At 39.7% G+C, this 13,423-nt stretch overlaps 1 protein-coding gene across 6 annotated transcripts in view; it reads right to left on the bottom strand.

Moving 5' to 3' along the window:
• DNM1L (dynamin 1 like) overlaps positions 1-13,423 on the bottom strand; it is a 61,120-nt gene that overhangs the window by 27,449 nt on the left and 20,248 nt on the right. For 3 of the 6 annotated variants that reach the window (XM_073321866.1, XM_073321883.1, XM_073321901.1), the window contains exons 3-7: positions 7,481-7,519; positions 6,183-6,229; positions 4,590-4,661; positions 3,070-3,156; positions 1,617-1,779 (exon numbers count right to left, since the gene is read on the bottom strand). In XM_073321866.1, coding sequence (XP_073177967.1) covers positions 1,617-1,779; positions 3,070-3,156; positions 4,590-4,661; positions 6,183-6,229; positions 7,481-7,519 — 408 coding nt within the window. Of the gene's footprint in view, positions 1-1,616; positions 1,780-1,994; positions 3,034-3,069; positions 3,157-4,589; positions 4,662-6,182; positions 6,230-7,480; positions 7,520-13,423 lie in introns of those variants that run through there. The other 3 variants (XM_073321874.1, XM_073321892.1, XM_073321911.1) reach the window with 2 other exon arrangements.

Below are 13,423 nucleotides of genomic sequence, written 5' to 3'. Positions count from 1 at the left end.
TAATAATATGCAAATAATAATAATAATAGCTGCAGACCAGCATACCTGTTACAGGCCTCAGACCTTTAAGGCTGGGAATTATGGAAAGTAGTCCTAGGGTTATATGCCTGATCATATGAACAAGGCAATAAATAAAAAGCAGAATCTGTTGCCCCGTCAGTCAGCCCTGGTTCGAGGAAAGACCTAGAAGGAGGTTCTCCAGAGGGGTTAAGAAGGTGGAGCCTGGAAATGGAGCCCCTTAGGGGACATCTACAGTACAATTAGACATTTGCATCTGGCCCATGTCAGCTGACTTAGGCTCACAGGGCTCAGGCTAAGGGGCTGTTTTACTGCAATGTAGACGTTCAGGCTTGGGCTGCAACACAAGCTCTGGGACCTTCCCAACTCACAGGGTCCTAGAGCCCAAATGTCTACACCTCAATTAAGCAGCCCTTTAGCCCAACCCCCACAAACCAAACTCAGCTGCCACAGGCCAGATGGGGGTTTTTAATCACAGTGTAGACATACCTTGAGAGGCTTTGCCTGAAGAAGCCCAAGCAGAGACTGCGATCCTGTGCCTGACACAATGGAGAGGAAAAAATCCCATGCACCAAGGAGAAAAATACTTGGGAAGCCACATTAGAAGGATGAAGCACTGAATATATTTTGTTTAATAATAAACGAAACCCCAGAACAGGGAAGGGAGAGGGGAGAAGAATTTTGTTTTGAACTTCAACTCTGTTTGGGGACTTTGAGTTGGGCCCTGAAGAAGAGGGGAAACCAAGGCAGGTAAGACAACTGTGTGACAGGGCGTTAATCCCGGTGTCTTGGGATAATTTTAACTTGAGTAACTACATTCACTGTCTAAATATTTCTTCTGTAGTTTCAAATAAATAAAATACTTTTAGCTATTTCAGCAGTTGTGAAAATGATTCTCACATAAATACAGTCAGCAAGTATGTAGAGTGCTTTAAGACTCATTTGGATCAGTCACTGCATAAATATAAAATTAGTATATATCCACTGCTCAGAAGAACTTCAAATCAGCAGACTTGCCAGACAAATACAGGGCACTGAAGTGGGCAATATCTGAACTCCAAATGCTTCCAAATGCATTTTCTCCCCTTTTGAGACTAGAACAGAACCACATGCAACAGCCAATTACTAACGATAGAAGTATGCATTTTCCTTGCTACAAGACACAATTTTGGAGGAATAAAATGTGTAATCACGTAAGCAGGCCATACTCAATAACAACTCTCGTGAAAGCAGCCTTCTTCAATGCAATTATATTGCTTTGGAAACAGCAGTGGATTACAGGACCATATTAGAAGAGTAACAGGATCTGCACTGGCCTTGCCTGGCAGCCAGCAGGCCCTTAATTAGACACTAATTCATCTTAGCATTGTTAACAGCTTCCAAATCGCACAAGCTACAACTGGAAAATGTTATTTGTTAAAATACAACTGTTTCCAGAGAAAATCCACTAGTATGAAAAACAGTACCATTTTCTCCAAAAAGTGAAATGAAAAAGTACCATTTTCTCCAAAACTTTAATTTGATTCTTATTTTTTCCTAGGAAAATCCATTTTAAGAGAAATACTAAAATGCAGACGCCAGTATGTCTTGCTGCTTACCATCTGGATCTACCTCCCGTGCAATTTTAAGTGCCTCTGATGTAGCCATGTCTGTGTTGGCAGCTGTGACTGCCAGAATAATTGAATTCGGGTTACTAATGAATCGAAGGATTAGTTCTCTGATTTGAAGTTCAATGTCCTTAGGCTGATCACCCACAGGTACCTGAAGGGAAACAAACAATACAGAACTAAAGGGGGGAGTGAATCATGCAAATCCAAATCACACACTTCTCTCTATTAAAATACACAACAATATAAAATGAAATTTCTCTGGACTAAAAATCAAGTTTGAAACCAGGTTAATGAAGATACTATAAGAAAGGTATAAAAACATGAAAACAGTGCACAATGAGAACCAAACTAAATACTCCAACTTACCGTGTTAATTTTGAAGAGATTTTCAAAAGAACAAATGGCAGTTCTGCCCCTAACTTGCACTGCAAGTCTAGGGAAGTTAGGCATTTAACTGCCATTGGGGAGCCAGAAAATAGCCCCTTCCTCTAGAAAAAGTCACTGTTCAATAAAAACTTTCATGTGGGACCTGAATATTTCCTCCCTTTCAGGGCACCCTGAGTGTCCTTCAGAGCTCAGAGGGTTTCCTCCACTGTTTCCTTGCTTTACGCAATTCTTCAAGCATTGCCACTTCTGTAAGAGGGGGAGGTGTCATTTTGATTCTGGTCAATATTTACCAAATTAGCTACAGGCATTACTGGTGACACTAAAGTGCCACCTCTCCTATTAGCCAAGCATGCTACCTCCGCAACATTTCCAAGCCTCTTATACCTGCTCCTGTATTTTCCACTCCATGCATTTGATGAAGTGGGTTCTAGCCCACGAAAGTTTATGCCCAAATAAATTTGAAGTCTCTAAGGTGCCACAAGGACTCCTCGTCATGTAAGCCTCTTAGTGTACATCTACTCTGTAAAAGAAAAAAAAAGTCCCACAGCAGCACATCTCAGAGCCCAGATCTACACACATGAGCTCACGGAGCTTGTACTACACTATTAAAAATAGCCATGTAGACATTCTGGCTTGGCCTCGAAAGCCCAACTCCCTTCCCAGCCTTCAGAGCCCAATCTCCAACCCAATCAGAATGTCTACATGGTTATCTTTAGAGCCGTAGTGCAAGCCCAAGCGTGCAGACCCGGGCTCTGAGACTCGCGGCTGTCATTTGTTTTCTGCAATGTTGACATAACCTTTATAAGAAACCCCTCTCCCCTCATCAGTGTACAGCACTACCAAAAATCCAAATTCTAATCACAAGGTGGGGACACTTCATTTCAAAGCCATACAGAATTGCTGGTCAACTTGAGGAACAACAACATTTTCTGTTTTTAAAGGGAACCTTAGATGATTTATCAAACGGTACAAAATGGTCAAAACAAACGTTATTTTGCCCCTCTCAGAAATAACCTACCTGCAGCAAATCAAAAGGTAAAATTCAGTCACTTACCTTTGTCATTCCTGGCAAATCCACAAGAGTCAGATTGACAACATTCGGTGAAAAAATTTTAAGGTGAATAGGTTCAGGACTGATCCCCTAGAAATACATTAATATCACCAAGAATTAGAGTTAGAAGATTTTTTTACCTAGACTTACCCCTCAGAAAGCCAATTCTTTATTAAAATTCAACTCCTGAACCAGAGACCTCTACACGAGAATTTGTCCAGAAATAAAGTAATCAGTTTACCAACCAATTTCTGTGCGTGTGTAATCCTGCCTTCTCCTACTTGATGGATAAAACTAAGTTTCAGAAACTGCACATATGCACATAAACATGGCTGCTGATTTTACAAGCTAAACGAAGTGTCATACATACACACCACGCTGTATATATAAACACCATATGGGTTCAACCTAGGGAGGTGGAGGCTACTTCTTGTGGAACTACTACAAAAACAAGCTTCGAAGCGAAGTCTGATACCCAGAATTCTGCCAGCACAATCGTTTCATAGCAGTGCTGGTGTCACCTCAGAATTACGTGAACTACATGTGCTAGTGGTTCCATTACATTATTTACTGTACACTGGAATTGTATGAGGCCTTCCCAACATTTAGCCCCCAGATTTTCTGCAAGTTGGATAGGGTGTTTGCCCCACATCAGCCCCAAAAGGGCCATGGAAGCTGAGAAAGGGCCCATTAGTGACTACACGAGAGGTTTAGGCTGGCAAAGCAATCCCTGATTGGAAGACGGCATTCAGCTAAGCAGAAAATGGCTGCAGCGACCCTCTGTGCTTTAGAGCAGTAGTCTCCAAACTTTTTGGCTCGTGCACCCCCAGGACGAAGACCGGAAGACCTGCCATAGACATGCCACCGACGGAACAGGACTGGAAGACCTGCTGCAGGCGCACCGCCGGATGGGAACACCAGCCATGGACATGCAGAGCTGCTGCCGAAGAAAAAAAACAGTGCACCCCCAGTTTGGAGCCCACTGCTTTAGAGAGGAAAGGAGGGAATCTAAGGAAATAGTAGGATCCTGTGGTCCTGGCCCCGAGAGAAGGGTGTATGTAGCAGAGAGACTGGCAGAGAAGAAAGCCTGTTGGAGATGAGTAGGAAGCAGCCCAGGGAGAGAAGGGACTGAGCAGAAGTTGACTGCATGTTGTAGAGTCCCTGGGCTGGAATCCAAAGTTGTGAGAGGGCCCAGGTTCCCTTACCAGACACTGATGGAGTGGCATTGCCTGGACAGCTGGTCCACTGTGACTCTATACCCCAGAAAGGCAAACAACAGTGACCTGGCAGGAGGGCTGAGTCACAAAGAGGAAGCTGAAGTCCCTGGAGTGAGAGAGGGGCAGCACAGCGAGAGAGAAGACAACAGGCTGAGACCCCACAAAGAGAGGCGTCAGACCTTGAAGAGAGCTAATCCCCAGAAGAGCCAGGAAATGGTGCCACCAACAGTGAGGACCCCATGACAGTAAGGAATTTCAGAAACTATGATATTCTGTGAACTAGAGTTTAGTTCATCTTGTACCAACCTTATTATTTCCTGAAATCCTCTCCGTTTCATTTTCTATTTCTTGTCGAATTTCCTCAAAGTCTGTATAGAGCTGAAATACAGAAGCAAAAGTAATTGAAAGTCAGACAGCAATGTACTTACTGTATATATCACCAAAATGTTCTTCTTGCCAACAAAGTGATAAATACTGTAAGTATGCACATAAAAAGCAAGAATAATCTTCTGCACTATTTTACAATGCTATCAGAGTGAACATTAATAGCTGGAAACTAACTGATTATTGAGTAATAACATTCACCTTTAGCTACAATGGGCAGCAGGAGTTACTACTGGATACCAAGATCTCATCAAGGGGAAAGATTTATCCACAATAAAGTGTTTAAACTATATTAGTTTTATATCTAATAAAATTCTGTCTTTGAATTTTTAATGTGAATAGGATACAGAGGGCGACATGATGTTAGTGCATCTCCCAGGTACCCTGTTCGTCCCCCTCTCCAGTCCCCTTCACCATACCCTGCAAATCTTCCCTGGTCTGCCTCCATGCTCTGCAGCCACTCTTTCTTCCTTAAACAGAACACCCCCCAGTCCAAAACTAGGCAGCACAGAACTATGTCATCCAGTCTTCCGTCCTTCCTGGTTCCCCATCTCTGTATGTATCCCCCATCATTCTCCATCTTTCTCCATCTCTGGCTTTGCCAGAAGTTGTAGAAACAGTTTGGAGTCAACAGCAAATCAACTAATAGTTAAACACTTATGAAATTATTTTCTAAGCAGCATTCTATGTGAAAAAACACCTCTACATGAGGGGCCTAAGCCATAGCTTCAAGCAATACACAAAGAGGGGGCAAAAACACAATGACACAAAAAACAGCATTCTGCCACACCTCTTCACAACAAATTTCTTCTCCCTGACCCAAAGTACAGGGAGTCAGAGCTGGGGCCCTCTTCAACCCAGTCCAAAAAAATCAAAATCAAAATGAACAAGCAAGTCATCAAATCAAGGATGGCTTGCTTCAACCAAGAGAGACAAACTGTCCTTTACATAGAAAGACTCTTAAGCATTACAGTCCTTCAGTGTTCACCACAGGGCTGAGGAAGCTCTTTCTATTCCTTTCAATCCCCCTCCTACAGTCTTCCACTACTTTCCTCTTGTATCTCTGCTCACATAAGTCTCTAGTTAACTCCTTCCCTGACTATCTTAACGTGGAGTAATAAAAACAATTTGTGATGGTATATGTACTTATCTTTGCCATTTCCACTCAATGCTTCCCCAAAAAACACTAAAAGAAAAGCCAACAATACATACAAATTTGGAACTTTTAAAGCCTAGCCATTCAGGCAATACAAGCCAATACAGTGAGGACAAGCACTGTAGAAGAGAAAAAACCCAGAGACACCATAACTTTAAACTTCCTTTTCTGAACTTAAAAACCCCACAAACTTCCCAAGAAAAAATTTCTACCTTAGCATGAAATGTAGCATGTGGAGTTCATCCCTTTTAGGGGAAATTGGTGGAGAAGAAAGGGTTGGGACTGAACTTCAGGCTTATAATGGAAAGCTAGCTCACTTTAACTACGAATGAGCTACTGTTACTCCACAATAAACATACCTTATTTTTGGTGTGAAGAAATTTACCCCATTCTTCAGCATCAATTCCTGAAAACAAAACCATTACTTGAGTTAGAGAGGGAAAAAAAGTTTCATTTTCAAGGACACCCTACTAAGAGCCTAAGTATCCTGGTGTCTTTTTCACTTGCACAGTTTGTTGAAAACCAAGATACATTTTCTTTTAAAGTAGCAGCAGAAACGCAAAAGTTAATCTACTTCCTACTGTAAGAAATTAAATGGCTCTAAATACATATATTTAACTCTCTGCATCTCATTCCAAATTTCAATTTGTAGATCCATTGCCTAATTTCCAGTCTCTGAATAATGGATTTGATTAAAAGAATGACTCATTTCCCTATCCTAGCAGTCCCCAGAAATGCCTTGCCTACTTAAAGATCAGTTTGTGACCAAAAAAAAAACAAAACAGTTTTCGCAACATCCTTTTATATACACAATTAAGTATACATACAGTGCACACAGAGTAGGTTTTGAAAAGTGGTCTTTTCATTAGAGGTGAGATCAGATTACAGCTGAAAAATCTGCTCAAGCAAAAAAACCAAACAGAACACTTATGTACTGTTTAACAATGAAACTTTGGGGCATAAGTCTTATAAGCCCAATTCTGCCAGCAGCCAAGCATCCTTAGTCACAAAGTCTTCCATGTTGGCTGACAATACTCTGTGCTTCTTAGGATCAGGCCCCAAAACAGAAAAGGAGATATAGAAGTGGCCATTTCTGTTATTGAGTGTACCTGATGACAAGCTCCTACTAAAAAAAAGTAAGTTTTAGTCATATCTGTAGACACCTCTATTCCTTCAACTAGACCTCCATTTTTTAAGTCATGTGGCATTTCAAATTCCCAGTTTCTCTATACAGAAATCAGTTCAAGAAGGAACCAACAAGAACTCTGCTTACTATTTGCTCATCCAAATACTGCTTATCTAAAAGTAAGTACCATTCAAACTATTTCATTCTGGTAGGAGTCCCAAAAGACACTCGCCAATACATATTAAAAACACATTTTGTAAATTAAAAAATTATGAAAGTTATATGATAAAGCAACACATCACAAAAGAAAAGTTAAATTCATCCCTTAGATGCTAATGCAGGCAAAGACAGAAATACTGAAATTGAAAAAAAAAGCCACAAGACAGACCAAAATAACCATCAGTCAATATAGTAGCCAGTGTGTCAAAGTAAAAGTGCAGTCAGCAATGAAGTGGCATGAAATGCAGGTAGTTAGAATACATAAACATGCAGATAATGTGTAGGGACAACAAGCAAGTGGCTAAAAGAAACCTTTAGTAAGGTGTCTTGGATTTTTCCATGTAGCAGGGTCTGCAGTTAAACAGAAACAGCATTGAATAAAGTTTAGTATTTGCCATTAAGTCTTACATAGCATTCTCTTTACCTTTCTGTACCAGGCTTAGAGGGATTATAAAAGCATGCATGCAGACATGCATGCTATTCAATAATTAATGAAAATGCTTAATGCATTATCACAATACACCGTAAACAGATCTTGATCACTAAATGATACACATTAACCAAATATATTGTAATGTCATGTCTTTATTATAGCTGTTCACCTCAGAATTATTATTTTGAAGTACTTTGATTTCAAACACACAGAACAATGCCCTTTTGGTTCAACAGAGCAATCTAGAACTTCCCTGGATGAAGGGCATTTCTCACCCCGGATAAGCTATAAAACCTATTTGAAAACAAGGTTTTAATATCGGTGCATTTTTTTGAAGTATTGCTGGAGATGGCTAATGGGCTGTAGAGAGATTATTAACTTTTTTCTGCATAAATCATAGTTATGCATGACAACTTCCTGCACATCAATGAGAAACTCATGAAAATTAAAATAAGCAGGATACAATGGCCAGAAATCTGAGACTATTTAAGAAGAGACTGCCAGGTAATTTAGACTTTAAAAATGTAGATTTCAAAAACAAACTTTATTCACCCTACATCTCCCTTTACACTAAGAAGGCTACTTCCTCATGCCAAGCTCTACTGGGAGCAGAGGAAGCCCACTAGGGTCATAAAAGGCTACCATCAGAACCCCAAGATCTTCTAGGTTGAAAGAGGGACAGCAAGGACTTCCCAAAACGGTCAGGAGCAGCACCACTGGTGCATGAAGAGATCCAGCTCATCTCCCTGCTCTCCTTCTTCAGTACTTTACAGTCCCTAAACACCAGTAGACCACTTCTTACAATCTGAAATCTAGACATTATTTTTCCTGTTTACTCATCCCTTCATTCCACCCTATAACAAATAAAAATAAAGAAGTGAAACTGAAGAGAGACATGCCCAGTCCCACTCTGATGATGATGTGCCAGTTACTCCACCCTTTGTCTTTTAAGATGGTAAGCTCTTTGCAGCAGCAACTGTCTTCCTTTGTGCTTGTACAACACCAAGCACATCAGGGGGCCCCAAAACCTGACTGGGGCTTCTGCCTGCTACTGAGATATAAACAGCACTTGCTTCAGATATCACAAGATCCTGTGTTTGGAGGTACTCATGTGAAAAGCTGATAAAATAATGTTGCTTAAGTAAACTTCAGATTCTAGATTCAGACTCCAGCTCCTATCTTCTGGCTCCATATTAACTGTTCAGTAAGACTGCAACATTTAACTTCCCATCTCAGATACTCAAACAGTAAAGGTTACTAAACTGATCTGTCATACGTCCTCTCCCCCATCCCATCCTCCCACAAAATGGATGAAGTTTAATTATAAAAATGATTCTTAGCTGCAAGGCCAATTTAATAATTAAGGGAGGGCAGAAATTTCACAGAGCTCTCTCAATTGCTTTCTTTGTCCTATAATTCAATAGGAAACAATGGAGTGTGCTATTGCCACAAACAGTCATATGGTTATCAACAAACAGAACTATTATGAGGGTATCTCTCTCAGACCTCAGTGTAAATGAGAGTTACAGAGACTCTCTCTCTCTCTGTCAGATATGGTGATGTGAAAATGCAGTGCTTAATCCCTCACTTCTAATGGAGTAGACTATTCCCTTTGTGTTAATATATTTTCAGTATTTTGGGTTAGAAGCTCTTCGGAAGTTTCAAATTCTGTTCTACTGAATAGCAATCGTATTTACTATCCCTTCATTTCAGTGAAGCGGTATGATTTTATCATGTCAGGGAAGGCTCAAAAGTGACTCAAAAAATGGTTGCTCTTTGGTCTGGCACAAAAGAAAATCAGAAACACTGTCAGTTACATGGTCCTTAGACTTATCCTCCCTACCAGAGTGCTGAGGATCAAACTCAAACACAGGAGGTAGGCTTCTTCCAGAGAAAAATTATATGGGCTCATTCCTCAGGTAAATCACACTGACTCTTGTCAAAGGATATCATGATGAAATTAGAATAACTGGAAAGTAGAGGTTATTTCCAACTGCCTGCACAGTCGTTATATCAATGTATTTACCTTCAACTGTTTTTGAAAAACAATTATTCTGCACAACAATATTAAGATCTGAAATCAAGTACAATAGGTGACAATTCTGAAGTCTTTAAACTAAAAAACAAGGGAGGAATTTTCTGGGTGAATATACCCATGCTGAAGATAAATTTCTGTTTATAAAAACATCATGTACAAAGCCTCACTTTTGGAACCAAGATGTATATGATTTATAGACAAGCTAAAGCTGGTGTTAAAATGTTAAGTCAAGATCAGCACAATACAAGGAGGCATTCAAATGAAAGCACAAGGAACCTTTATGTGTTCGTACGTTTATGAGCATGAAGAGTTCATTAACAGTATGTTCAGAATAGTACAGTGCACTGGTGCAGAAACGGAGGACTTCTTGTATAAGATTCAACTAGCAGAAAAATCTCCCCTCACTTAGGACGGGCAAATATTAAGTTTGTTTTCCAAATTCTAATTCATTCTAATTAGGGGTGCATCATAATATTTTTTGCCCAAGCAACTGATTTTTATTGGAGATTTTGCAAGTTTAGTGTATTTTTTTAAAAACAGAAGTAAAAGCAAATATGTCAATTTATTTAATGACCAGATGCTAAAATATGCTTGAGAGAACAGATATTCACAAGAGTTCTGAAACAGAAACCAAGTTTACTAAACTGGAATAACCAGAGCAGCTATAACATTGCGGATAATATGAAACTCTTCTTCTTTATTATACAATAAATGTCTAGCATTCCTGATTATCCAGCATTCTTGCAAAAACGTCATATGTTGCTATCCAGTGCCCTGTCTGGTGACTGTGATATTATGGGCCGGACTTAAAAAAATTATAAGATTTCTCAAGTCTCCTAGTAACTTGCCTTTAACAACTTTAGTAAAATTGGTAGCTAGCCTGTGACATTACCTGGCACTCTAACTAGTAGCCAACTTAATCAACTACAGTCAAGTGCCACAGGGTTAGTTCCATGAAATGCACTTCAGAGTTAGAGGTGTAGAGTTCAGATATGCAACTGTCCTTAGATTTATTTACAAACTGTATTGTATGGCCACCATATGCAACTACTGTACGGCAGTTTTAGAAACATATACTTTCATCTTATTAGCAAGTGGAATATAATTCTAATTATTTTGAAAATAATCCATTATTTGCACTATTTTTGGAATCTTAATAATGAACTACCAAGTAGTCCTAGTTCATCTGGCAAAACTTTCACACTACATTTCAAAGCTAAAATTGTTTTTATAATTCTGCATATGCACTAGCACAATCATGTCAGCAGGAACATATTTAATTCTGAGAATAGCATTTGTTAGGGAACAGTACTAGAGGTCCAATAGATTAAGCACTCCTCTCTCCCACTGGTATTTGTCCTGTGTTGTCATTCAGCTTCATATTAATACTCTCGGTTTGGTGACAAAATTACACATAAAATTCAAATTGCAGAGGGTATTTACCTGCCAAAGTGTTTTGTTTTTGTTTTTTAAATGTAGGTCAAATTCTGGACTTCATCTCCTTAACAGTGTTTGCTTTATAATATCAGCAAAACAGACCCTCTGACAGCATGCAGCTTTAACATTGTATGAGAGACAGACCATGCTGACTCATTTAAGAAACAGTCAGTAATACTGCAGCCGAACTCAGCAGCATATAATTTTGTTAATATTCAAAAGAAAGTAAAATGAGTTATTTTTTCCAAACAAGAAAATTCTCTAAATCCCTAAAATTATCATAGGACAACTATGCGTCACATCAGCTACTATGGAAGGACAAAGTTCATATGGTTATTCTTTATTTCATGTCATTTTAGTCCTTGAGGCTGGAATGAAAGAGACACATCTGATCATCATAATTAGCTACATATAGGTTTATATACAGACAGTTGCTTGTATACTTATATCTAACACACAAATAGGGCCCTATCAAATTCACGCCCATGAAAAATGTGTCACAGACCGTGAAACCCGGTCTCCCCCCCATGAAATCTGTGTAGTATAGAGTAAAAGCACACAAAAGACCAAATTTCATGGGGGAGACCAGCATTTCTCAAACTGGGGGTTCTCACCTAAAAAGGAGTTGCAGGGGGGTTGCAAGGTTATTGGAGAAGCAGGGGGGTCACGGTATTGCCACCCTTACTTCTTTGCTGCATTCAGAGCTGGATGGCCAGAGAGCAGCAGCTGTTGGCTGGGTACCCAAGTCTGAAGGCAGTGCCCTGCCAGCAATACCATACCATGCCACCCTTACTTCTGTGCTGCTGCCTTCAGAGCTGGGCGGCCAGAGAGGGACAGCTGCTGACTGAGGACCCAGCTCTGAAGGCAGCAGCGCAGAAGTGAGAGTGGCAAAACCATACCATGCCATCCATACTTCTGCACTGCTGTTGGCGGTGGCAGCTCTGCCTTCAGAGCTGGGTTCCTGGCCAGCAGCCACCGCTCTCCAGCTGCCTAGCTCTGAAGGGAGTACCGCCGTCAGCAGCAGCACATAAGTAAGGGTAGCAGTACAACGACCCCCCCAACAACTCCTTTTCGAGTCAGGATCCCTACAATTACAACACTGTGAAATTTCAGATTTAAATATCTGAAATCATGAAATTTACTATTTTTAAAATCCGATGACCTTGAAATTGACCAAAACGGACCATGTATTTGGCAGGGCCCTACACATAAAGAAAGGTATCTATTGAAAAGCGTCTGTGTATTTTGCTTTAGTTTGTCCCAGCTTCTTGGAGCATCCGTGCAGTTTATTTGCACCTCAATAAAGAAATTTTAACTTTGTTGATAGAAGCCATAAAGCTCTGTCCATTCCGATCAGATGAGCCTACCTTACTCTGAAAATTAAAAATGTAGATATAACACTTTGCACATATGTAGTGGCTTTCATTCAAAGATCTCAATGGGCTTTATAAATATTTATTTAACTTACCATCTCTGTGCAGTAGGTGCCATTATCCCCATTTTATAGTTGAAAAGACTGAACCCCAAGGTCACAGGAAATTTGTAACAGAGTTGAGAACAAAAGAGATGCCTACAAACTCCTAATAATCTGTCCTAGTCTAAAAAACCATCTTTTCTACCCTTACACTTGCAGACTACGACAAACAAACTAGTAATTATCATGTATCTCATTCTACAGTGCGCAAGGTCAAAGCAGTTGAAAGGGTACCAAAACATTAGGTGCAGATAAAACACAAATAACGTGAAATTAAATTTTATGGATACTTTAAAGAAACCAAATGTGTTCTGTGGTTCTATTTTAATATCCATATCAGAGCCCATGCTTGTGGAGTAGTTTCTTGTGCTGTGTGTTATAACAAGTAACAGATTTCTAGAGCCTTGATTTAATATTTTCAGGAATCTGTTTTGAACTAAAGGTTTTTAAAGGAGCTTTATTTAAATTCAGGGAAAACTAACAATTCTAGTATTTATATTTAAGTTTATCATGCTATCAGAAGTGTATGTGGTTCCACTGTCAAATGAAAATATTTTTTGCTATGACTGATTAATTCTAGTGGTCTCATTCTCACATAGACCAAAAGTATTACTTAATGCAAAGTGAAACTGTTCCAACTCCCAACTGGCAATTAAGGTGACACTCTTGATCTGCCAAGGGATAAGAAGGAGTCGCTAAAAGAGACTAACGCTTTAGACTAGACGAGATTTAGAATAATCTAAATCATCCTACTTTCACACGGCTTAGAATTTCTCAATACAGCTTAGTAAATGATATCAATAAGCCACTGGAGGTTCCAATTAAGGTTTAAACCAATAAAGGCTTGTTTTCGTACTCCCCAGCCCACTATTT

Source organism: Lepidochelys kempii, chromosome 1 (genome assembly GCF_965140265.1).
Source record: "Lepidochelys kempii isolate rLepKem1 chromosome 1, rLepKem1.hap2, whole genome shotgun sequence".
NCBI lineage: Eukaryota > Metazoa > Chordata > Testudines > Cheloniidae > Lepidochelys > Lepidochelys kempii.
Note: the sequence above shows the minus strand (reverse complement) of the source record. Positions and strands in the feature narration are given on the sequence as shown.